The 26,591-nt window shown below is 43.8% G+C and overlaps 1 protein-coding gene across 1 annotated transcript in view; it reads left to right on the forward strand.

Annotated features, from left to right (window-relative positions):
• The window catches only part of CSMD3 (CUB and Sushi multiple domains 3), a 1,169,988-nt gene that overhangs the window by 118,455 nt on the left and 1,024,942 nt on the right, over nt 1–26,591 (forward strand). The window contains exon 2 of the mRNA XM_074943928.1: nt 4,871–5,093. Within this exon, the coding sequence (XP_074800029.1) occupies nt 4,871–5,093 (223 nt within the window). The remainder of the gene's footprint in view (nt 1–4,870; nt 5,094–26,591) is intronic.

The following is a 26,591-nucleotide window of genomic DNA, read 5'->3' on the forward strand; positions in this document are numbered from 1 at the left end:
TCATTTTCACATTTAATTAAGTGAGTACTTCACTTTTTACTTTTACCTTTTGCAGACTTTCTAGTCTGAGACACCGTTCTCTTGAAATGAGAATGAAATAATTTGCAACTAATACTTACATTTTGAATTCTGTGTGCAGTTCTGAGATCTACAGATGAAAAAGACCACAATACAAAAGTGCTAAGTGTTATCTCATCACTAATTATGTCTTATGTAAATAATTCAGATGTTTTTAACATCTAATGAGAGCCAGTTATTAAATAACCTTGTATTGTATGTTGAATATTTCCAAGTTAGACCATCAGAGTTGAAGAGTTCAAGTAAAGAAGTATTACAGAATAAATTATCTGAATGCAGAGATTAAAGGAGTTGGTGTATAGATTCCGTTGACATGTTCTCATATTAAAGGTCAAAAAAGCATAACTAGTCAAAATCAAACTTCAGTTTTGTTTTTGATGCTCCAGAACTGAATAAATGTCTTATGACACAATGTATATTACCATTCTGGTAACCATTAACTCTCTCTGAAAGAGAATATAGAATTACACCATTTTGCAAAATATGAATAATTACATTAGGACTTGGATGAGGGAAGAATAGATGTATATGTAGAAGAAAAAGTAGATTCTTAAAAGATGAAAATACAAGCAGAATGAGGCCCAATATAAATAATGTTATGTTCAGTATTAACTGTATTAATCTTACATGATATTTCATTGTTTCTCTTCAGTTAAATCCTCATTTAGAATATGATAACTTTAATCTCCTGTTTAGATACAGATTTTTTCATCATATCCTGTATATCTTTATGCTGTATTTAATAAGCAAAATAATGTTAAAGAAATTGGACAACATATATGCTATCTCTAAGCAAGGGGCAGCACATAGTGGCAGTGTCTCAGGAGCAGACTAGGGACTGAATGATGACTTTGGGCCACACTTCAATCCTCTCTTGTTCCCACTTTTTTGCTTTAGAGAAGGGGCTGAAAATAATCTTCAACAACCTCGTACCTAGTGCAAGTTGAGGAGGCAAAGTCAAGGCTCACCTATTTGGGTAGGGAGGGGAGTAGCTGTTCTTTTCCTTCCAGCATTGTGACCCACAATGAACTTCTGTGCAGCTTCAGAATGTTTGCTAAAATCTGCTACTGTTTTTAACCGAATGTATTCGTCTATATTATTAGAGCTCGCCCAAAACAAATAGAAAAAGCTAGGTGCAGCTCTCCATCATGTTCTTCCTCTATTGTGTTCAAAGATGGAGTTCCCATATAGATGCAATGTTAGAAAAGCTTAAACTGATGAAGATTTTAGAAAACTTGTTACTGAGAAGGTTGTGCTTCTCCTGGATCTTTGCGAATTTCATCCGGGATTCTGTAGCACATAACTAGTAAATAATTCAGCTTTATTTGGTGGAGTCTTTTCCATTCAAACTATATCCCAAAAGTTTTTAGAGAGGTAAATTATACAGTCTGAGTTAAATAATAAAAGATCATTTTCAGATGAGATTTAAAAATAGATCGAGTTGATGAGGCAGAGATGCAGGAAGAGATAAATAAAACAGACTCTTCTGACAATGGAAGCTGCTGACAGCTGAAAGTGAGCAGGCAAATATGACATGAAAATGAATCCTCTGATCTAATTTACAGCAGTTGGTAAACCTCATATGGTGTGACTGTAAGACCAGACAAGGCAATTCCAAAATGCCTTCCACAGAGGAGCTTTCCCTTTCTTTTGGTGTTGTACACCTATGGTATGGTGCTATGCAAAGTAAAATAGTAATAAAAGGAGTTCCATAAGTGCCAGCTTCTATCTAGCAGTGAGGGAGGTAAACTTAGACATAGAAGATGGGAAGAAACTGAATCTGTTCTTCCCACTACTAACCCCAGGGAAATGTATTTTATGGGATGATTACATGATCTTTGTAGAAGATTTCTGCATAATGCTTCAGAGGAAGGGATGGACACACATGCTTGTCGACATGCATGCTTGAGAGAAAAATTATTTAGTGAGTTAAATCATATGTATGTGAGCTGTGTGTCTCAATACTTAGATTTATAAATGCCAAAATATGAACAAATCCTATTTACTGAGCAATATTACATACATTGAAAATACACAATACAGTTAATCACAATATAATATAAATATATTAAGTGTAGCTCATCCCACTTTAAGACATTAAATATCTTCCAGCAAGTATAAGAAAATAAAACTAAACCATAATGCACATGGCTCTATGACTCTCCGCTTAACCTGATCCCAAATCCTGGGGAAAGGGAGCGGGGAGATGGATTTAGGAGGATACCAGGAGGGCTAACAAATCTAATTTGTAATTGATCTGGACTAAGGAGATGCAGGAGTGAATTCCAAAATGAAGGACTCCTCATGCATGATACTCTGCTAGTAGCCCCTTTCCTCTTATAATAAAGGCGGACCAACTCAAGTGCCTTAGCTGTGGCAGTCTGGCACAAGAAGAGTGGCAATCTCTCAGGTAATCAGGCTGTGAACTTTTCTTAGTTAATAGTAATACTCTGAGTTCAACCCAGAAACCTATTAGCAGCCAATGCAGTTCCTTATGCTCTGATCTCATGTACTCCCAATGGAAAAATCCACTTAACAACCAGATCGAGACATTCTATGCTAGCTTTAGTTTTGGAACAGCCCCCCCAAAAGTTAATTACAATAATCTAATTTGGAGGTGACACATATATCATTGGAGAAAGTATATTGTATTAGTCTCTCATGGAAAAAAATACTCCTGACCAGTCATCATTTTGATGCCCAAGAGCAGCTTAGAATCTTATACCTAATATGCATCTGTATTACAAACTGTGGTCACAGTTCCTCTGACAGGAGAGCAAATATAATTTCAGGTTTCAGAGTAGCAGCCGTGTTAGCCTGTATTCGCAAAAAGAAAAGGAGTACTTGTGGCACCTTAGAGACTAACTAATTTCAGTTTTTCTGCCTCCTTTCCACAACACACTGACACAATCTCAGTCTCTTCTGAATGAAGTCACATGCAGCTTGCTACCCCTTCATTCAAAATTCTACCCAAACTCATCATCTTAATAATGATATAGCTTCTTTTCAATTATAACATTAGCTGTGAGGGAATCTGCACTGTTTTCCCCTCTTGAACATTAATTTTCTGCTGTTTGGCTGCTTCAAAAATTTGCCTTTTGCCAGGAATCATGGACAAGCAACTTCCTTAGAAGATGTTGGGGAAAAAAAACATCACATTTCTGTATAGTTGCTATAAAATGTTGTCCAGAGCCTTCCATATTGCTTGTATGACATTTGACTTCATTATATGTATCTTTCTACAGTACATGGTAATGATATTCTAAGCTTTGTCACTTCTGAGATAGCATAGGACAATGACATGTCATATTTCAACAGCCACATACCACACAACAGAACCACTAACCCAGGAACCTATCCTTGCAACAAAGCCCATTGCCAACTGTGCCCACATATCTATTCAGGGGACACCATCACAGGGCCTAATAACATCAGCCACACTATCAGAGGCTCGTTCACCTGCACATCCACCAATGTGATATATGCCATCATGTGCCAGCAATGCCCCTCTGCCGTGTACATTGGTCAAACTGGACAGTCTCTACGTAAAAGAATAAATGGACACAAATCAGATGTCAAGAATTATAACATTCATAAGCCAGTCGGAGAACACTTCAATCTCTCTGGTCACTCAATCAGAGACATGAAGGTCGCTATCTTACAACAAAAAAACTTCAAATCCAGAGTCCAGCGAGAAACTGCTGAATTGGAATTCATTTGCAAATTGGATACTATTAATTTAGGCTTAAATAGAGACTGGGAGTGACTAAGTCATTATGCAAGGTAGCCTATTTCCCCTTGTTTTTTCCTAACCCTCCCCCCAGACGTTCTGGTTAAACTTGGATTTATGCTGGAAGTGGCCCACCTTGATTGTCATGCACATTGTGGGGAGAGTGGTCAGTTTGGATGAGCTATTGCCAGCAGGAGAGTGAGTTTGTGTGTGGGGGGGAGGGGGGGTTAAAAAACCTGGATTTGTGCTGGAAATGGCCCACCTTGATTTTCATGCACGTTGTAAGAAGAGTGGTCACTTTGGATAGGCTATTACCAGCAGGAGAGTGAGTTTGTGTGTGTGGGTTTTGGGGGGGGGGTGAGAAAACCTGGATTTGTGCTGGAAATGGCCCACCTTGATTTTCATGCACGTTGTAAGGAGAGTGGTCACTTTGGATAGGCTATTACCAGCAGGAGAGTGAGTTTGTGTGTGTATGGGGGTGGGGGGGTGAGAAAACCTGTATTTGTGCTGGAAATGGCCCACCTTGATTTTCATGCACGTTGTAAGGAGAGTTTGTGTGTGTGGTTTTTGGAGGGGGGTGAGGGGGTGAGAGAACCTGGATTCCTGCAGGAAATGGCCCACCTTGATTATCATACACATTGTGAAGAGAGTGCTCACTTTGGATGGGCTGTTACCAGCAAGAGAGTGAGTTTGTCTGTGGGGGGGGCGGAGGGTGAGAAAACCTGGATTTGTGCTGGAAATGGCCCATCTTGATGATCACTTTAGATAAGCTATTACCAGCAGGAGAGTGGGGTGGGAGGAGGTATTGTTTCATGGTGTCTGTGTATATAATAATGTATTCTGCAATTTCCACAGTATGCATCCGATGAAGTGAGCTGTAGCTCACGAAAGCTCATGCTCAAATAAATTGGTTAGTCTCTAAGGTGCCACAAGTACTCCTTTCCTTTTTACATGTCATAATAATTTATTTTGCTGATTAATAGGGACCATTAATTCTATTGGCATATTTTACTGTATGTCTTTGTTAGCAAGTTATTAATCTACTCTGTTCTCTTCTTTCAGGGTTTATTTATACCTGTGGTGGAACTTTAAAAGGACTTAATGGCACTATAGAAAGTCCTGGCTTCCCATATGGATATCCAAATGGTGCAAACTGTACATGGGTAATAATAGCAGAAGAACGAAACAGAATACAGATTGTCTTTCAGTCTTTTGCTCTAGAAGAGGAGTATGATTATTTATCATTATATGATGGACACCCTCATCCTGCAAACTTTAGGACAAGGTAAATGATGAACACTACCCTATGGAAATGTAATTTTTCTATTGCTGCGTTAAATGTATTTAACAAGATCAAAACTAAGGTCTTTGAAGTGTGTCTCTTTACTGTATCTCTTACTCAGACCAGACATTGTATAGATTCTATGAGGTGTGCCACCACATTTGTTTAAAGGAAATAGATAAATATTTGTAGCAATAATAGCAAATTTGTTGTTGTTTTTTTAAATCTATAGAGGTTTTTCTCATTGTTCAAACTGATATTTATCAGCTCACTTTTACCCCTGGGCTGTGTACAAAGTTCAGTCAGTAAGTTTTGGAGCTTCCAAAGAGATGTTCACCAAAATATGTTCCAGTAGCATGTGCCAGGTGCTTCCATACTGTAAAGGGGATGAGTTTGAAAGATGCATGAATTAAAAAAAAAAAAAAAAAAGAAAGAAAAAGAAAAAAAAAAGGATTCTATTGCGATGTTTTACCTTGTTGCAGGAGTTCATCTGCATTCTCATTAAGAGCAAACCCCTTTTACCTTATTCTCACACATAACTTCTGCTTAACTTCTGTACCTGGAAAGATAATGGAGCAAATAAAATCAATTTGTAAACATCTAGAAGATAATAAGGTGATAAGTAACAGTTAGCATGGATTTGTCAAGAACAAATCTGATAGCTTTCTTTGACAGGGTAACGAGCCTTCTGGATGGGGCGAAGCGGTAGAGATGGTATATCTTGACTTTAGTAAAGCTTTTGACACTGTCTCGCATGATGTTCTCATAAACAAACTAGGGAAATACAATCTAGATGGAGCTACTGAAAGGTGGGTGCAAAACTGGTTGGAAAACCATTCCCAGAGAGTAGTTATCAGTGGTTCACAGTCATGCTGGAAAGGCATAACGAGTGGAATCCTGCAGGGATCAGTTCTGGGTCCGGCTCTGTTCACTATATTCATCAATAATTTAGATAATGGCATAGAGAGTACACTTATAAAGTTTGTGGATGATACCAAGCTGGGAGATGTTGCAAGTGCTTTGGAGGATAGGATTAAAATTCAGAATGATCTGGACAAACTGGAGAAATGGTCTGAAGTAAATAGGATGAAATTCAATAAAGACAAATGCAAAATACTCCGCTTAGGAAGGAACAATCAGTTGCAGACATATAAAATGGGAAATGACTGCCTAGGAAGGAGTACGACAGAAAGGGATCTGCGGGTCATAGTGGACCACAAGCTAAATCTGAATCAACAGTGTAACACTGTTGCAAAAAAAGGGAACATCATTCTGGGATTTCTTAGCAGGAGTGTTGTAAGCAAGACACAAGAAGTAATTCTTCCACTCTACTCCATGCTGAATAGGCCTCAACTGGAGTATTGTGTCCAGTTCTGGATGCCACATTTCAGGAAAGATGTGGACAAATTGGAGAAAGTCCAGAGAAGAGAAACAAAAATGATTAAAGGTCTAGAAGACATGACCTATGAGGGAAGATTATAAAAATTGTGTGTGTTCAGTCTGGAAAAGAGAAGACTGAGACATGACATAACAGTTTTCAAATACATAAAGGGTTGTTAGGAGGAGGAGGGAGAAGAATGGTTCTTCTTAACCTCTGAGGATAGGACAAGAAGCAATGGGCTTAAATTGCAGCAAGGGAAGTTTAGGTTGGAGATTAGAAAAAATTTCCTAACTGTCAGGGTGGTTAAGCACTGGAATAAATTGCCTAGGGAGGTTGTAGAATCTCCATCATTGGAGATTTTTAGGAGCAGGTTAGACAAACACCTGTCAGGGGTTGGTCTAGATAATACCTAGTCCTGCCATGAGTGAAGAGGACTGGATGATCTCTCTAGCTCCCTTCCCGTCCTATGATTCTATCTTTGCACTGACTTGGACCTCTGGGTATGGTAAATATCTTGTACTGTCAGCGTTTCTCAAACTTGGGGTCCCAATCCAAAGGAGGGCTGTGGGGGCCACAAGGCTATTGTGGCAGGGGGGGTTGCATTGCCATGTTTACTTCTATGCTGCCATCAGAGTTTAGCGGCTGGAGAGTGGTGGACACTGGCTGGCCACCCAGCTCCGAAGGCATTGCTGCAGCCAACAGCAGCCCAGAAGTAAAAGTGGCGATACCATACCATGCCACCCTTCTTTCTGCACTGTTGTTGGCAGTGGTACTGCCTTCAGAACAGCCAGGAGAGGTTCCTGGAGGTGGGTCTGACCCACCCCAAGGAGTGGCCCCTGCAGGGGAAGAGGAAGTCCCGTCCCTCAATAGCCCTGCCAGGACCAGCAGCTGGAGCCTGGCATATGGTAGAATCCCTTGGCCAGGATACCCCCATCCTTGCCCGACCCCGGCTCCAGGCCCAGCGCCCTGGCACTCTGGAGTTAAAGGGGCCTTGGACTGGCTGGGGCGGTGTGGGCACCCAGCTCTGAAAGCAGCTCAGTTGTCAGCAACAGTGCAGAAGTAAGGGTGCCAATACCACAACCACCCTACAATAGACTTGTGTCACCCCCAAAGCACCCTTATGGTTGGGATTTCCCCAGTTATAACACCATGAAATTTCAGATTTAAGTATCAAACTGTGAAATTTATTATTTTTAAAATCCCGTGACCATGAAATTGACCAAAATTTACCATGAATTTGGTAGGGCCCAGGCTATGTAAATGTTGATTTTATTTATTATAATCATCGTACTAACACACGTCCTTCACAAAGAAAATGCAATAATGTCACAAAAAGAAAATTAGGTCAGAACAAATTCTCCATCTCAGATTTTTGTGAGGATGAATGCTCTCTGTCACTCGATTATTATCCAGTTGGGGACTGGATGGTGCATCATGCATAATTGACTGTTTGGCCTCTCTTTGTATTCCCACAGCTGCTTTTATACTTCATGTTGTATCACTGCTTGCAGACAATACAAGTATTTAGCTCCAATCCAGTTTTGAGGCTCTCCGTGAGGCTGAGGAAATCAGGTGCATTCTCTGAAGAAGGTGTAGGTTTGCTAATATGAAGGATAGAGTCAATAAGGTCTGTCTTATTTGAGACCTGAATGATTACTTATTAGTAATTTCTACAGTGTCATAAATGAGCATAGTGCTTTACAGAAGAAAAAAAAAACAGTTGTCTACCCTTAGAAGCTTAAAGTTTAAATTAGTACTACAAGGACTGATAAAGGAGCAGGGAGAGGAGAGGCACAAAGGTGGTTATTATGGGAAGAAGTAGAAGAAAACATTAAAAGATTGTGGATACTGGATGCATATAACTGGCAAAACGTCTCCATGTAGACAAGCCATAAGAGCCAAATCACTCTTCTATCATTAATTTATATATTTTTTTGAGCTGCAGTCCTTGTTGTAAAATAACTTCTTTATGTCCCCAGACTTTGTTCATATGGGTTGTGGGGCAAAGTCACCACTAGTGAACCAACATTCCAGAATCCCCAACCTTATCCAGCTTTGTATTTTATGCTTTTTTTCCAGTCCTAGGCTTGTTCAAAATTTGCAGCCATTAGCACACCTAAGCAATTGTTTTCACATCATTAGTTAGCTTTAACTGACTTGGATCCATATAGATGTTGAGTAATAACAGTAGGAAAGTATGGGAGGTGTCACATTCTATTGTTTTTTATTGTATGGGCTCCAAGATGTTTGAGTATTTTTATGTCAAACTGTAGAGAGAGAAAATTGCCTGAGTATATATTCAATGTACATGAAAAGTTTAAGGCTGTGAAATGAATAAAATCCATTTAATATCTCTCAAGATAATATATTTTTGAGTCCTCTATAAAGGACTGCAGTTGCACAATGAAAGTATTGTTTCTCCTTTTTGATCTGAGCAGTTAGCCAAAATCCAGGTTTTTGCGAGTTGTTTCCCTTAGGAGGACACTTGATGATAGTGTCAGATATTTCACTGATACAGTCCTCTTTATTTACAAAGAATGTATAGAAATGTTTTCTTGAATACAGTAGCAATGAAAACAGGAGGCCATTCTTTTGCTAACAGTCCCAAACCTCTTTCCAGACAGCAATCAACTCCAAAGCTTCTCTCACATACACAGTTCCATCCAACAATCTCCAACCCCATGTATTTGCATTCAAACCCAGAGAAAAACCATTCAGACTGCCTGGCTCATCTCCTACTCCAGCCTTGCATGTGGCCTGAGTTTTGGATGGTGGCTCCTATTGTCTTTGTGTAAAGGAGTTTTTTTTACACTTATCCTAAATAAAGAGCAGTTATTACACCCACCTGCTTCAGTGAGCTTTCAGCATTACAGTATATTTGAATACTGAAATCAGTGACTCCAAAGAAGAAAACTTTAAATCAGGTTTGAATATGGCATTTTGCAAATGGTCTTCTTTAAATAATAGGCAGGGGTTGGAAGCAGCACCCAATATTAAGGTTGCCCAGCACTTCCCATTATAAGGCTCTTTATTCAGTTGCTTATAACTTTGCCAAATTTTAACCATTTGGCTTGAAATTGTCCATGCTGGATATCTCCCTCACTCTGAACTTTTGGAGGGAAGAAAACTTTGACCAAAATAGTTCAGTCATTTCCAAAAGCAAGGCCAAAGTAAAACGTATTATTTTCCCCATTGTAACCAACTTCTGGTGACCCTTGCTTTGAAAAGCTCCTGCACCCAATTCTTTGAAGTAGGGACTTGAAATTTGGCAGGCAAGTGGCCTTTCTGTTAAGAATGTGTTTTTTGTCATCCCTGGGGAAATGAATCCAAATCTGGCCAAGTTATACGCCTTTGAAAAATCAGTTGGTACTTGCTCAGTACAGAATTCTTAATTTTAGCAGCTAAACTCCCCAAAGAGGTCATCTGCACTGGGCATGCCGGCAATGAGAGCAGGGAAACTCTACTGTGCTCTCAGTGACCCCCATCCCCCACCCAGTCCACTGATGCCCAGGCAGTATGGAGGAGGAAAGTGCCTAATTTGAATGCAGAGGGGACAAAAATTGAAGATGGGGTGGGGTGAGGGAGTAGATTTAGGCTCCTTGTCCCAGGGGGAGAAAGGAAAGGAAACTAGAACTGAAAAGCTCTAGAGGGAGGAAGACTGGGAATTGCTGGGTAAGAAGACTGGACTGGGACTGGAAACCACGGAGCGACTGAGATTCACTAGGGATTCGGGGAGACTGACATCAGATGAGGAGCTGGGGGAGACTGGGATTGGCTGGGCAAGGAACCTGGGATTGATAACCTGTGTGCATGTGGGAAAAGGGGTGAGGGGGAAGGGAGGCAGGTCTGATTATATTAATATTGACAATTTTAATTTCCCAGAGTGAAATGTAGAAAAAATCTGGAAAGTTATTATAGGGTTGTCAGAATATTGAATCCACCATCAACAAAGTTCCCATAATTATTTTCATTTGCCTGCCAGAAGGATAGCAGAACCCAAAGACCATATTAAAAGGAGCATCTGCAATCATTTACAACTTAGTTACTGAGCAGCTCTGACAACTTAAATTACAAAAGTTCCCTTCTGCACTCACCTGTTTGGATAATGGAAACTTATTGTAGCTTCTTTTGGAGCTTGATGTAGACCACTAGTTGTCAATTTAGAGGTGATGAATCTTACTGAATCTTGGAAAGTTTCCATTACCATCAGAGGCTACTGTAGCTCTTGGGATTCTCTAAAATAACATATTTATTATGGAGAAGATACAGGTGTTTTTTTCCCCTCTCTTCACTGCTCCTCTGTCTAAGTTGGCAAGCAGAGCAGAAACAGTGTGAGTTGATTAGGAGTAAATTAGGGACTCGGCACTTTGGAAGCACCTTTGAACTGCTGAGCACTTAGTCATTGATTTTTTTGCCTTTGAACTGATTCATACGGTGCTCTAGCTTTGTCCACTGTTTGGAAGGAAAGAGTGAAGAAAGGAAGGAATAACCTGTGGGGATTCAGAGACCAAAGAACAAAACAGTCTGACATTGTTCCTTCACAAAAATACAGAAAGTAAAGAAGTACAAAGCACCAGTCATAGATCAGTGAAGAGATTAAAAAAATGGAAAAGAAAGATCAAAGACCAACACAAAGAGAAAAATGGCAATTTAAAACAAGCAAGCAAGCAAACAAGATGGAAAATGAGACAAAGTTATAAAAGAACAAAATGAATACAAACAAAAGAACAAGGTAACGTAAACTGAGAACAAAATACAAATAGAACATGGATGTAAACTTATATATAGAGAATGCAGCAAATAGTCTGAACAAGAAGAAAGTCATGCAGCAGTAAACACAAAGCAAAGCAGTGGCATAGGCACTGACTCCAGGGCTGGAGCACCCATTGAAAAAAAATTTGCCGGTGCTTAGCACCCAACTGCAGCCAAACTCCTCCTGTACCCCCAGCACCTCCCTCCTGCCAGCAGCCCCACAGATCAACTCATCGCCCTCCCATCCACCATAATCAGCTGTTCCGCTGTGTGCAGGAGGCCTGGGAGGGAGGGGAAGCATCAGGGACGGGGCGCACTCGGGGCAGGGGAGTGAAACTAGGTGGGAAGAGTTGGGGCTAAGACGGGAAGAGGCAGGGTGGGGTGGGGGCTTAGGAGAAGGAGTGGAGTGGGGGCAGGGCCTGGGGTTGAACACCCCATGGGAAAGTTGGAAGCTGGAGCCTATGAGCAGTGGTTTAAAAGAAACAAAAAGACAATTGAAACTAAAATAAATGTAACAGAAAACCATGGCAAATTGGCATTTTAAAAAAAAGTATTAACATTATCCAAGAAATTAAACCTTAGTTTTCAAGCAAACAATCTGGTAATAAAGACAGCTCACTTTTGCATTTTGGAGACTGTTTACTGCTTCAGTGTTATTTCTACATTAATGTGCTGATGACTATGACCATATACATAAAGCCCAAAGAACAGCAGCGTGCAACAAATGAGTTATAGTCTTGGGAGTATTTTGGTGAGAAACTGACTTATGGGATGACAGTGAAATTGAAAGGTGGCAAATTAAACTGTTAAAAGGAAATACTTTTAGACAATGCACAATTAGTTTGTTGATCTCATTATCCCACTATACCACAGAATCCAAGAGCTTGGATTAGATATTTGTATGGTGCAATGGGATACACAGACTCCACACTGGACAACAAGGGGTTAAGAAACTGCTCTGGGCTCAGCCAGCTGTACCTTGCCACAGCTGGAAGGCATGCACAGGTTGGAGGAGGTGCTTAAAATGGGAGCAGAACAGCTCATTTGTAGGCAAACCAGAGAAGAGTGTCAACCTCAGCTCCTGAGGAAAGGGATGAATGAAGTTAAGAGCTTCTCAGACAACCACTGCCTGAAGACTCCTGCCTGTGGGAAGGGAGGGTCAGATCCTGATTCCCTCTGAGAGGGAGTCATTCCCCCCTCTCTCTTATTAACTCTATTTGTTTGTGTTAATTCTCGTTGCTTTTTGTTTTTGGACTACTCCAGAAGGGGAAAGATTTAAAGTGACCTGGCCAGAGGGCTAAGTTGCAGGAAGAGGCAGGCCACCACAGAGGCAGAGCAGCCACTGGCACCAGGCCCCAGCAGAGAGAGAGCTGCCATGTTACACCCAGCCATGAGGAGGCACCAGAGATAAGTTGACCTCTTCACAACTGATGGAGGATGTGGGCATCCTTTCTACCTCTGGAGAGGGGGAGGACTGACTGACCCAGATGGTCAAATACCCTACTACTAATGGCTTGGGTTTGTAAGGTGGATAAAATGGAGCTAGAGTGTCTTCTCAAATGGATAACTGAGAATCAGCAGCAGCAACGGGCAGCCCAGTGGCAGCTGCAGCAACAACTCCTGCAGCAAATTTCTGTCCGCCAGCAGAGAGCCATGTTTGCAAGCAGACCCTGGCTAAAGTAACGTCCCTGTTCAAATAAATGGTCAGAGGTGACAGGCCTGATGGATTCTGATTGTGGGCAAATCCTGGTCCGGGACAACTTGGTCCCAAACTCTGAGGTGCCCCGGAGATTCTTTCTACAATGAACCCATAGAGAGATTAAACTAAATCCCAGTGCACTCGTGCAGTTGACTTTAGGGGAAAACATAACATTCTTCATCGTGGGGCTGGCCTCAACACTAGCCTACCCCATTATCTTGGGTCATGATTGGGGGTATTTCTCTGAGGTACTGAGGGTGTTTAAACAAGATCTCAAAATCTGTGACTCTGGCTGGTGTAGGTGACAAGATGAGCGCTGGGGGTGGGGGCAAGATCTGTCCAAGGTAAAGCTCCTTCAGAAGGGCCACCTAACAACAAAGCAATATCATCCCCTGTATGGGAGTCTGACAGTCTAACTAGAAAGACAATCTTCATGAAGGACCAGAGGGAGAATGGAAACTTGAGTCAGGCTCATGACAACTGCTGGTGGTTAACGGGGAGGTGATAGACACACAATGAGCAGAGCAATACCTCTGATCCAATGTGAAAATTGGTATGTTCCTATGCAATGCAAGAGGAAAAAAATCACTGTTCAAGTCTTCCAGAATTATCACCATCTGTAGGAACATGATCCTCAGAGCCGCACACTAGTGTGCAAATGGAAATCTCTAGTGTTTTTATTATGAAGGTTGAGTAGGTAGATGTAGGAGACTATAATTGAAATCCACATCTGTCAAATATTAGTTATGAATTTTAATTGAAAGCTCCAATTTTTCTATGGTTCTGGAGGACTCAGTGCTACATCCAGGAAGCAGACATCTTGAGGCACTTTCTTCACACTGCTCCCTTTGGCATCTCCAACATAATCATAAGAAACATTTCATAGCTGCCTTTCCTCCCCAAACCAGTTTCCCTCAGCCAGCAAATAACCTCTTTGCATCTTTAATTTGGAGTCCACTGCTATCCTAACCTGACCTCTCTCCTGGATCCTCTTTAAGTGTTCAGGTCTGATGTGTGCCCATTCCTCCAGTCTCCACCACTGCCAGAGTTCTTCTGAACTAAATTCTGACCTCACTTTCACCTGCTGTTCTTTACTAACTATAGTCCTTGTCCTCTTTGCCCAAGGCTTTCTATCTACTGTGATTATTATTTATAATAAAGTGGGCGTCATTAAAACACAATGTTTTTTTTCCCCACAGCTACCACAATGTAGAATGTAAAGGAGGGTAGCTATTTCCCTACTTTGTGCCAGTATTAACTGTAGGCAAATGCTGACTTTTGTCATAGTGCCCTCTTTATTATTGATAGTGTAGTCATTATTAATAATTTCACCTTCTCTCCTACAGAGTGATGGCTGGGTTAGCAAGTTTCCTGAGCAGCCATAGGAAATCTCTCTCTTTTTCTCTGTGGGTATGTCTACACTACGAAATTAGGTCGAATTTATAGAAGTCTTTTTTTAGAAATCGGTTTTATATATTCGAGTATGTGTGTCCCCACAGAAAATGCTCTAAGTGCATTAAGTGCATTAACTCGGCGGAGTGCTTCCACAGTACCGAGGCTAGAGTCGACTTCCGGAGCGTTGCACTGTGGGTAGCTATCCCACAGTTCCCGCAGTTTCCGCTGCCGATTGGAATTCTGGGTTGAGATCCCAATGCCTGATGGGGCTAAAACATTGTCACAGGTGGTTCTGGGTACATATTGTCAGGCCCCCGTTCCCTCCCTCCCTCTGTGAAAACAAGGGCAGACAATCGTTTCGCGCCTTTTTTCCTGAGTTACCTGTGCAGACACCATACCACGGCAAGCATGGAGCCCGCTCAGCTCACTGTCACCGTATGTCTCCTGGGTGCTGGCAGATGCGGTACTGCATTGCTACACAGTAGCAGCAACCCATTGCCTTGTGGCAGCAGACGGTGCAATAGGACTGGTAGCCGTCATCGTCATGTCCGAGGTGCTCCTGGCCACGTCGGCCAGGAGCGCCTGGGCAGACATGGGCGCAGGGTCTAAATTTGGAGTGACTTGACCAGGTCATTCTCTTTAGTCCTGCAGTCAGTCCTATTGAACCATCTTATGGTGAGCAGGCAGGCGATACGGATTGCTAGCAGTCGTACTGTACCATCTTCTGCCAGGCAGGCAAGAGATGAGGATGGCTAGCAGTCCTACTGCACCGTCTTCTGCCGAGCAGCCAGGAGATGTGGATGGCTTGCAATCCTTCTGCATCATCTGCTGCCAGCCAAAGATGTAAAAGATAGATGGAGTGGATCAAAACAAGAAATAGACCAGATTTGTTTTGTACTCATTTGCCCCCCGTCTAGGGGACTCATTCCTCTAGGTCACACTGCAGTCACTCACAGAGAAGGTGCAGCGAGGTAAATCTAGCCATGTATCAATCAGAGGCCAGACTAACCTCCTTGTTCCAATAAGAACAATAACTTGGGTGCACCATTTCTTATTGGAACCCTCCGTGAAGTCCTGCCTGAAATACTCCTTGATGTAAAGCCACCCCCTTTGTTGATTTTAGCTCCCTGAAGCCAACCCTGTAAGCTGTGTCGTCAGTTGCCCCTCCCTCCATCAGAGCAACGGCAGACAATCGTTCTGCACCTTTTTTGTGTGCGGACGCCATACCAAGGCGAGCATGGAGGCCGCTCAGGTCACTTTGGTAATTAGGAGCACATTAAACACCACACGCATTATCCAGCAGTATATGCAGCACCAGAACCTGGCAGAGCGATACCGGGTGAGGAGGCGACGTCAGCGCGGTCACGTGAGTGATCAGGACATGGACACAGATTTCTCTGAAAGCATGGGCCCTGCCAATGCATGCATCATGGTGCTAATGGGGCAGGTTCATGCTGTGGAACGCCGATTCTGGGCTCGAGAAACAAGCACAGACTGGTGGGACTGCATAGTGTTGCAGGTCTGGGACAATTCCCAGTGGCTGCGAAACTTTCACATGCGTAAGTGCACTTTCATGGAACTTTGTGACTTGCTTTCCCCTGCCCTGAAGCGCATGAATACCAAGATGAGAGCAGCCCTCACAGTTGAGAAGTGAGTGGTGATAGCCCTGTGGAAGCTTGCAACGCCAGACAGCTACCGGTCAGTTGGGAATCAATTTGGAGTGGGCAAATCTACTGTGGGGGCTGCTGTGATGCAAGTAGCCCACGCAATCAAAGATCTGCTGATATCAAGTGTAGTGACCCTGGGAAATGTGCAGGTCATAGTGGATGGCTTTGCTGCAATGGGATTCCCTAACTGTGGTGGGGCCATAGACGGAACCCATATCCCTATCTTGGCACCGGAGCACCAAGCCGGCGAGTACATAAACCACAAGGGGTACTTTTCAATAGTGCTGCAAGCTCTGGTGGAGCACAAGGGACATTTCACCAACATCAACGTGGGATGGCCGGGGAAAGGTACATGACGCTCGCATCTTCAGGAACTCTGGTCTGTTTCAAAAGCTGCAGGAAGGGACTTTATTCCCAGACCAGAAAATAACTGTTGGGGATGTTGAAATGCCTATAGTTATCCTTGGGGACCCAGCCTACCCCTTAATGCCATGGCTCATGAAGCCGTACACAGGCAGCCTGGACAGTAGTCAGGAGCTGTTCAACTACAGGCTGAGCAAGTGCAGAATGGTGATAGAATGTGCATTTGGACGTTTAAAGGCGCGCTGGTGCAGTTTACTGACTTGCTTAGACCTCAGCGAAACCAATATTCCCACTGTTATTACTGCTTGCTGTGCGCTCCACAATATCTGTGAGAGTAAGGGGGAGACTTTATGGCGGGGCGGGAGGTTGAGGCAAATCGCCTGGCTGCTGGTTACGCGCAGCCAGACACCAGGGCGGTTAGAAGAGCACAGGAGGGCGCGGTGCGCATCAGAGAAGCTTTGAAAACCAGTTTCATGACTGGCCAGGCTACGGTGTGAAAGTTCTCTTTGTTTCTCCTTGATGAAACCCCCCGCCCCTTGGTTCACTCTACTTCCCTGTAAGCTAACCACCCTCCCCTCCTCCCTTCGATCACTGCTTGCAGAGGCAATAAAGTCATTGTTGCTTCACATTCATGCATTCTTTATTCATTCATCACACAAATAGGGGGATGACTACCAAGGTAGCCCAGCAGGGGTGGTGGAGGAGGGAAGTAAAATGCCACACAGCACTTTAAAAGTTTACAACTTTAAAATTTATTGAATGTCAACCTTCTTTTTTTGGGGGCAATCCTCTGTGGTGGAGTGGCTGGTTGGCCGGAGGCCCCCCCACTGCGTTCTTGGGCATCTGGGTGTGGAGGCTATGGAACTTGGGGAGGAGGGCGGTTGGTTACACAGGGGCTGTAGTGGCAGTCTGTGCTCCAGCTGCCTTTGCTGCAGCTCAACCATACACTGGAGCATACTGGTTTGGTTCTCCAGCAGCCTCAGCATTGAATCCTGCCTCCTCTCATCACGCTGCCGCCACATTTGAGCTTCAGCCCTGTCTTCAGCCCGCCACTTACTCTCTTCAGCCCGCCACCTCTCCTCCCGGTCATTTTGTGCTTTCCTGCACTCTGACATTATTTGCCTCCACGCATTCGTCTGTGCTCTGTCAGTGTGGGAGGACAGCATGAGCTCAGAGAACATTTCATCACGAGTGCATTTTTTTTTCTTTCTAATCTTCACTCGCCTCTGGGAAGGAGAAGATCCTGTGATCATTGAAACACATGCAGCTGGTGGAGAAAAAAAATGGGACAGCGGTATTTAAAAAGACACATTTTATAAAACAGTGGCTACACTCTTTCAGGGTAAACCTTGCTGTTAACATTACATACATAGCACATGTGCTTTCGTTACAAGGTCGCATTTTGCCTCCCCCCACCGCGTGGCTACCCCCTCAACCCTCCCCGTGGCTAACAGCGGGGAACATTTCTGTTCAGCCATAGGCAAACAGCCCAGCAGGAACGGGCTCCTCTGAGTGTCCCCTGAAAAAAAGCACCCTATTTCAACCAGGTGACCATGAATGATATCTCACTCTCCTGAGGATAACACAGAGAGATAAAGAACGGATGTTGTTTGAACACCAGCAAACATACACTGCAATGCTTTGTTCTACAATGATTCCTGAGTACGTGTTACTGGCCTGGAGTGGTAAAGTGTCCTACCATGGAGGACGCAATAAGGCTGCCCTCCCCAGAAACCTTTTGCAAACGCTTTGGGAGTACATCCAGAAGAGCCACGAATGCCAGGGCAAATTAATCCTTTCACATGCTTGCTTTTAAACCATGTATAGTATTTTAAAAGGTACACTCACCGGAGGTCCCTTCTCCGTCTGCCGGGTCCAGGAGGCAGCCTTGGGTGGGTTCGGGGGGTACTGGCTCCAGGTCCAGGGTGAGAAACAGTTCCTGGCTGTCGGGAAAAGCGGTTTCTCCGCTTGCTTGCTGTGAGCTATCTACAACCTCATCATCATCATCATCATCTTCTTCATCCCCAAAACCTGCTTCCGTATTGCCTCCATCTCCCTTGAAGGAGTCAAACAACACGGCTGGGGTAGTGGTGGCTGAACCCCCTAAAATGGCATGCAGCTCATCATAGACGCGGCATGTTTGGGGCTCTGACCTGGAGCGGCCGTTCGCCTCTCTGGTTTTCTGGTAGGCTTGCCTCAGCTCCTTAAGTTTCACGCAGCACTGCTTCGGGTCCCTGTTATGGCTTCTGTCCTTCATGCCCTGGGAGATTTGGACAAAGGTTTTGGCATTTTGAAAACTGGAAGGGAGTTCTGATAGCACAGATTCCTCTCCCCATACAGCAATCAGATCCTGTACCTCCCGTTCAGTCCATGGTGGAGCTCTTTTGCGATTCTGGGACTCCATCATGGTCACCTCTGCTGATGAGCTCTGCATGGTCACCTGCAGCTTGCCACGCTGGCCAAACAGGAAATGAGATTCAAAAGTTCGCAGTTCTTTTCCTGTCTACCTGGCCAGTGCATCTGAGTTGAGAGTGCTGTCCAGAACGGTCACAATGGAGCGCTCTGGGATAGCTCCCGGAGGCCAATACCGTCGAATTGTGTCCACAGTACCCCAAATTCGACCCGGCGAGGCCGATTTAAGCACTAATCCACTTGTCAGGGGTGGAGTAAAGAAATCGATTTTAAGAGCCCTTTAAGTCGAAATAAAGGGCTTCATCGTGTGGACGGGTGCAGGTTTACATCGATTTAACGCTGCTAAATTCGACCTAAAGTCCTAGTGTAGACCAGGGCTGTGTCTCAGAATGTCTGAGATCCAGCATGATAAAGGTGATTACCTTGTTTTTGAAACAAGCTATGATAATTTCAATGGTATTTCCCTTTAAAGCCAAATAACCCCTCTCATAAGTGCAGAAAAATTTTCAAATGTGATTGCACTGAACTGAGTGAAGTAACATGTAGTCTCATTAATCTCAGATTGATTAAATAAGACTATATTTTTCTCTAATTCTTTTAACAGTGAAGGTGATGGCTTGCTTATGACTCCATGGTGACTCTTATGCATTACCTCAAGCCCTCCAAATTTGTATAATATATTGTTCTGAAATCACTACTTCTTCCAACAAAGTAACACTTCTTATTTATATTCAGTACATTGTCAGTAATGAATTTAAATTAAATATATTCATGTTTAAAAGGGACTCCTAATTTTATTTCTACTGCTTCGAAGAGTAGCTTTTATGGTAAGAGATGGTTGCTCATCAAAGACAGATTATTTATTGTTTTCTGAATTGCCAGGTGCTGGCATCAAATGATTCATCACTGACTCTAATGTAAGGCTGCCAACCTCACTTTAAGAATTGTAAGCCTTCAGGGCCCAATTGAGCAGTGTAGGTAATTATGAAAGAATGAGGTTTTGTGGTTAAGGCACACAGAACTCTGAGTCATGACTTCATTCCATTCTCTTCAACTGTTTTTTTTCCCCCCTCTATAACCTTGGGCAAATAAATTGACCTCTCTGTAATTCTACTTTCTCATTAATATGCAAATGAATTTAATGTACAAGAAAAAGAGGACTAAAAAGGTTGACATTTACTAACAGGTACCCCCTTGTTGCTATTGTTGACTAACTATGGCAAAATAATGTTTTAAAAGGTATCTTCCATGTATTAGAAATTAGTAAATTAAAATCTCTCTTGTACTAGCTCTGTCCTGCTGTATGCATGTTATTGCTCATTTGAACAGCATGGAGTTTTTAATAATAATTTTAATACATACATTAAATACTGGTGTATAATTTGCAATGAATTTTGATAAGTACATTTGCTTTGGATAGGAGTTTCATTTTAGAAAATTAGTACAAGCATAATTACAGTTTGGCTAATTAAACTTCGTGAATGGGGAACAACAACAAAAAAACATTTGGAAGAGTGACATTACACCTTTAAGGTCTCCATCCAAAAAAATTAATGGTTGGTTACTACACAACACTGTCCATTCATGTTATAGTTCATCCATGTTCACTGTTGGAAGTCACTACTTGGTGAGTTTCACAAAACGTGAGATGATAGTAGCTAGCTCATCTGTCTCATTCTGTATGAGGCCTGCACGGCCACAGTCAGGCATTGCAACATCAAAACATGACACTTGCAAATGTATTGATACCTTTTGACACAGCAATGCTGTATGTGGTGCCCTTCATCTTTGTGGTGTTGTGTGAAATACTAATAGCTGCATTAGAACTATGCACTCCTTCTAGATTCCTTCTTTTAGGTAATCTACTCAAAGGGAAGTTGCTAATTTATTAAATATAGCCATATTTGGGTCTAATATTGGTAAAGACACCATAAATTAGATGTACAGAGACTGTTATTAAACAAGACTTTTTTAAAAACAGCATGTACCTTGATTAGGATGTGTTATCACCTATCCCAAATTTCAAATAGTACTAAACAGAATTTGCTTACATCTTTTTACACATTATAAATTTATACGCTTCCTTTATAAATGGGGGCTATAACATTTGGCCAAAACTTTTTAATAAGTTCCAGTACCTTTTCATTTTCAACATCCCTTGCTGTGTTTAGCACGTGATTTCCATAGGCAGTACACATAAAGAACTTACCCACATGTTGTTCCTTTGCTTCCTTATTAATTGCAATCAACTCATTATTTTTTTCTGTTTGTTTGAACAAATGAGCAATGTAATGAAAGTTCAGAATTGTAAATTTTTCTTCATTAGTCAAACCGTCAGTTTCTTCTACTACAGAGTGTAACACTGCTTCCTTTTCCTGGTGTTCAAAATAACAGATATGTCTTTTATGTATATTGTGACAAAACTCTGTCCTTGTCTCCATGGGTCCCGCATTTCCTGGCAGATTTTGCTAGCCTCAGAAGCTCACTGTGACCCTCCACATAGCCCTTTTCTCTCTAGAGGCAAGGGTCACAGCTTACTGAGCCATTTTCATCATAAGCTAGCAAGAGAGGTGAGGAGAAGCTACCCTTCCTTGCACAGTCTCTGTTGTCTCCCAGTCTCAGTGATTAATCGGGGGGAGGGGAGCAAAAGTGCGGAGCCCGGGCCCACCCTCTACTCTGGGCTCCAGCCCAGGGATCCTAATAGTATCAGCTATGGTAGCTGACTTTTTAGAAACAGGACATGTACAATTCCATGGGCCACTTCCCCACAGCAGCCCCCACTTCCTTAAGATCCACTTCACCCTTACCTCAAGGCTTCCTTCCTTGTTCCTAATACGGTTTGTACTGCTCAGTCTCTTCAACAGTGCAACTTCCTCCTACAGCTTCTCTCACTCACACACACACACACACACACACACACACACACACACACACACACACACATCCACCCCCCCACCCCTGACTAACTGGGAGGCTTTTAACTAGTTTCAGCCAGCCCCTGATTGGCTTCAGGTGTCCCAATCAACCTAGCTGTCCTCCCTGCCTTCTGGAAAGATCTTAATTGGCCCCAGGTGTCTTAATTGACCTGGAGCAGCTGCCATTTGCTTATCCTGGTAAGAGGGATTTGTTTAGCCTGTGGCTAATAAATCTGTCTCCCATTACTTTACTATAGCCATCTGGCGTTGCCCCGTCACATTATTATATATATTTAATCTGCTCTATTCCATATTGACATGTCTGAACTGAATGAATGAACAATATCATTTAAACCTTAAAGATGTCTTATTCAAAAATACCAGATTGTGAGTTCAACTATGGGGTTGGCCTTGCTTTGATATATAGCTATTTCATCTATTAACATGATAAGATACAATACTGAAACATTAGTTTTTGCACATGGTACCATTTCAGTCATATTCCAATGAGAGAAATTTAACACAACAGGTATATGCATAGACTGTATGTTATTAAGCGAAGTCCCAGGTATCGGGGTAGCAGTTAAAACACTTGTGGTCCAGATTGTACATCAGGGCACCTTAAAGGCATGGAGATGGTCATAACTTTTGCTGGCATTGTAGCAAATGTGGTCAGTATAGTAGTTGGTGGCTCCTCCAGTATCAGGGTATCCACTCCATGCACTGACCACGCTGTGATAATTAGTTGGTTCATTTCTACATTGGTTGTTACAGTTAAATAATACCATTCTACATCTGTAGGTTTGAGGCCTACAGTTAACAATGAGACACTGTGTACATATTTGTCCCCAGTAATGATACTTTGATCCAGGGGTGTATCCACGGGTGGGCCTTTGATCCAGGGGCATATCCACTTGGCATCCAGGCCCACCCAGATCAGGGAGGAGCCCCCCAATCCACTGGCTGGCACTCCCAACCCTGGCTCAGTGTCCAGCTATATCCCTCTCCTGTTGTTCCCGCATGCTGATACCCTGGTCTCCTACCCCAGATAGGGGCGTGGCTCATGGGGGCAGGTCTGGGCCAGTAGCGGATTAGCTACTGGGCCTGGGCCAACAGGGCCACCCCGATCCGCTCCACCTGCATGACTGGCGCTCCTGTGGGGAAGTAGGTCGGGCCGTAGGAAGAGTACCAGGTGGGGTAAGCGGGGTAAGCCCCTGTGCCCCGACCCCACTCCCTGGTAGGAGCACTGGGCAGGCGGATGGTGTAAACCCCTGCCCCCTCCACCCCATTTCCCCGGCAGAAGGCGGGGCTACAGAAAGGGTTGGGAGGGACCTCCCAGTTGTCCTGGCTGGAGCCCACAAAACCCTAGTCTGCATCTGTGATACATGAGGAGGGAGGGGAGTAGCTCCCTTTGGTGGACACCCAGCCAGCCAGTTAGCTGTAAAATCCCTCTTGGTCTGTTCTCTGCTTGCTTTATCTGTAAAGGGTTAACAAGCCCACACGTAAAAGAAAAGGCGTGGGCACCTGACCAAAAGAGCCAATGGGAAGGTAGAAATTTTTGAAATTGGGAAAGAAACTTTCCCTTTGTCTGTTGTTCTCTGGGCTGCAGGGACGGAGCAGAAATGCTGTGTAAGGCTTGAACCAGGTATGAAAATTCATCTAAATCTCCCCCACTGCAACTTGAGACCATTACTCCTTGTCCTGTCATCTGCTATCACTGAGAATAGTCTAGATCCATCCTCTTTGGATCGACCTTTCAGGTAGTTAAAAGCAGCTATCAAATCCCCCCTCATTCTTCTCTTCCATAGACTAACAATCCCAGTTCCCTCAGCCTCTCCTCATAAGTCATGTGTTCCAGACCCCTAATCATTTTTGTTGCCCTTCGCTGGACTCTCTCCAATTTCTCCACGTCCTTCTTGTAGTGTGGGGCCCAAAACTGGACACAGTACTCCAGATGAGGCCTCACCAATGTCGAATAGAGCGGAACGATCACGTCCCTCGATCTGCTGGCAGTGCCCCTACTTATACACCCCAAAATGCCATTGGCCTTCTTGGCAACAAGGGCACACTGTTGACTCATATCCAGCTTCTCGTCCACTGTAACCCCTAGGTCCTTCTCTGCAGAACTGCTGCCTAGCCATTCGGTCTCTAGTCTGTAGCGGTGCATTGGATTCTTCCGTCCTAAGTGCAGGACTCTGCACTTGTCCTTGTTGAACCTCATCAGATTTCTTTTGGCCCAATCCTCCAATTTGTCTAGGTCCTTCTGTATCCTAGCCCTACTCTCCAGCATATCTGCCACTCCTCCCAGTTTAGTGTCATCCGCAAATTTGCTGAGGGTGCAATCCACACCATCCTCCAGATCATTAATGAAGATATTGAACAAAACCGGCCCCAGGACCGACCCTTGGGGCATTCCGCTAGATACCGGATGCCAACTAGACATGGAGCCATTGATCACTACCCGTTGAGCCCAACAATCTAGCCAACTTTCTACCCACCTTGTAGTGCATCCATCCAGCCCATACTTCTTTAATTTGCTGACAAGAATACTGTGGGAGACCTTGTCAAAAGCTTTGCTAAAGTCAAGGAATAACACGTCCACTGCTTTCCCTTCATCCACAGAACCAGTTATCTCATCATAGAAGGCAATTAGATTAGTCAGGCATGACTTGCCCTTGGTGAATCCATGCTGACTGTTCCTGATCACTTTCCTCTCGTGTAAGTGCTTCAGGATTGATTCCTTGAGGACCTGCTCCATGATTTTTCCGGGGACTGAGGTGAGGCTGACTGGCCTGTAGTTCCCAGGATCCTCCTTCTTCCCTTTTTTAAAGATGGGCACTACATTAGCCTTTTTCCAGTCTTCCGGGACTTCCCCCGATCGCTATGAGTTTTCAAAGATAATGGCCAATGGCTCTGCAATCACATCCGCCAACTCCTTTAGCACTCTCGGATGCAACGCATCCGGCCCCATGGACTTGTGCACGTCCAGCTTTTCTAAATAGTCCGAACCACTTCTTTCTCCACAGAGGGCTGGCCACCTCCTCCCCATGCTGTGCTGCCCAGTGCAGTAGTCGGGGAGCTGACCTTGTTCGTGAAGACAGAGGCAAAAAAAGCATTGAGTACATTAGCTTTTTCCACATCCTCTGTCACTAGGTTGCCTCCCTCCTTCAGTAAGGGGCCCACACTTTCCTTGGCTTTCTTCTTGTTGCCAACATACCTGAAGAAACCCTTCTTGTTACTCTTAACATCTCTCACTAGCTGCAACTCCAGGTGTGATTTAGCCTTCCTGATTTCATTCCTACATGCCCGAACAATATTTTTATACTCATCCCTGGTCATTTGTCCAATCTTCCACTTCTTGTAAGCCTCTTTTTTGTGTTTAAGATCCGCAAGGATTTCACTGTTAAGCCAAGCTGGTCGCCTGCCATATTTACTATTCTTTCTACACATCAGGATGGTTTGTCCCTGTAACCACAATAAGGATTCTTTAAAATACAGCCAGCTCTCCTGGACTCCTTTCCCCCTCATGTTATTCTCTCAGGGGATCCTGCCCATCAGTTCCCGGAGAGAGTCAAAGTCTGCTTTTCTGAAGTCCAGGGTCCGTATTCTGCTGCTTTTCTTCCTTCCTGGTGTCAGGATCCTGAACTTGACCATCTCATGGTCACTGCCTCCCAGGTTTCCCATCCACTTTTGCTTCCCCTACTAATTCTTCCCGGTTTGTGAGCAGCAGGTCAAGAAGAGCTCCGCCCCTAGTTGGTTCCTCCAGCACTTGCACCAGGAAATTGTCCCCTACAGTTTCCAAAAACTTCCTGGATTGTCTGTGCACCGCTGTATTGCTCTCCCAGCAGATATCAGGATGATTGAAGTCGCCCATGAGAACCAGGGTGTGCCATCTAGTAGCTTCTGCGAGTTGCCGGAAGAAAGCCTCGTCCACCTCATTCCCCTGGTCCGGTGGTCTATAGCAGACTCCCACCACGACATCACCCTTGTTGCTCACGCTTCTAAACTTAATCCAGAGACTCTCAGGTTTTTCTGCAGTTTCATACTTGAGCTCTGAGCAGTCATACTGCTCCCTTACATACAGTGCAACTCCCCCACCTTTTCTGGCCTCCCTGTCCTTCCTGAACAGTTTATACCCATCCATGACAGTACTCCAGTCATGTGAGTTATCCCACCAAGTCTCTGTTATTCCAATCACATCATAATTCCCTGACTTTGCCAGGACCTCCAGTTCTCCCTGCTTGTTTCCCAGGCTTTGTGCATTTGTATATAGGCACTTGAGATAACCCGCTGATCGCCCCTCATTCTCAGTATGAGGCAGGAGCCCTCCCCTCTCACACGCTCCTGCTCGTGCTTCCTCCCGGTATCCTTCTTCCCCACCTACCTCAGGGCTTTGGTCTCCTTCCCCCGGTGAACCTAGTTTAAAGCCCTCCTCACTAGGTTAGCCAGCCTGCTCGCGAAGATGCTCTTCTCTCTCTTCGTTAGGTGGAGCCCGTCTCTGCTTATTACTCCTCCTTCTTGGAACACCATCCCATGGTCAAAGAATCCAAAGCCTTCTCTCTGACACCACCTGCATAGCCATTCATTGACTTCCACGATTTGTAGCCACCAGCCAAGTCATGTTAATCCCTCAATTGTTTTGTGTGTTCCCTGATGTCCTTCTGAAGGTAAATCATGGACTGAATATATTAGATCCTTCCAAATTTATTCTGGTACTACCCAAATGATACCTTATTGCCTTGTACATGAGCAAACAGGTTTCTGTTGCTAAAGCCAATTTTGATTCATAAGGTATTACGGGCAAATCCTGGGAAAATTATTTCCCCCCCCCCCCGTACATGTTTAATTGCTTCTGGTAAGACTGCGTTCTGCTTCTGTAGTGTTGCAAGTTAGCCAATGTCTGACTGCTGACACAGA

Source organism: Natator depressus, chromosome 2, assembly GCF_965152275.1.
Source record: "Natator depressus isolate rNatDep1 chromosome 2, rNatDep2.hap1, whole genome shotgun sequence".
Classification (NCBI taxonomy): Eukaryota; Metazoa; Chordata; order Testudines; family Cheloniidae; genus Natator; species Natator depressus.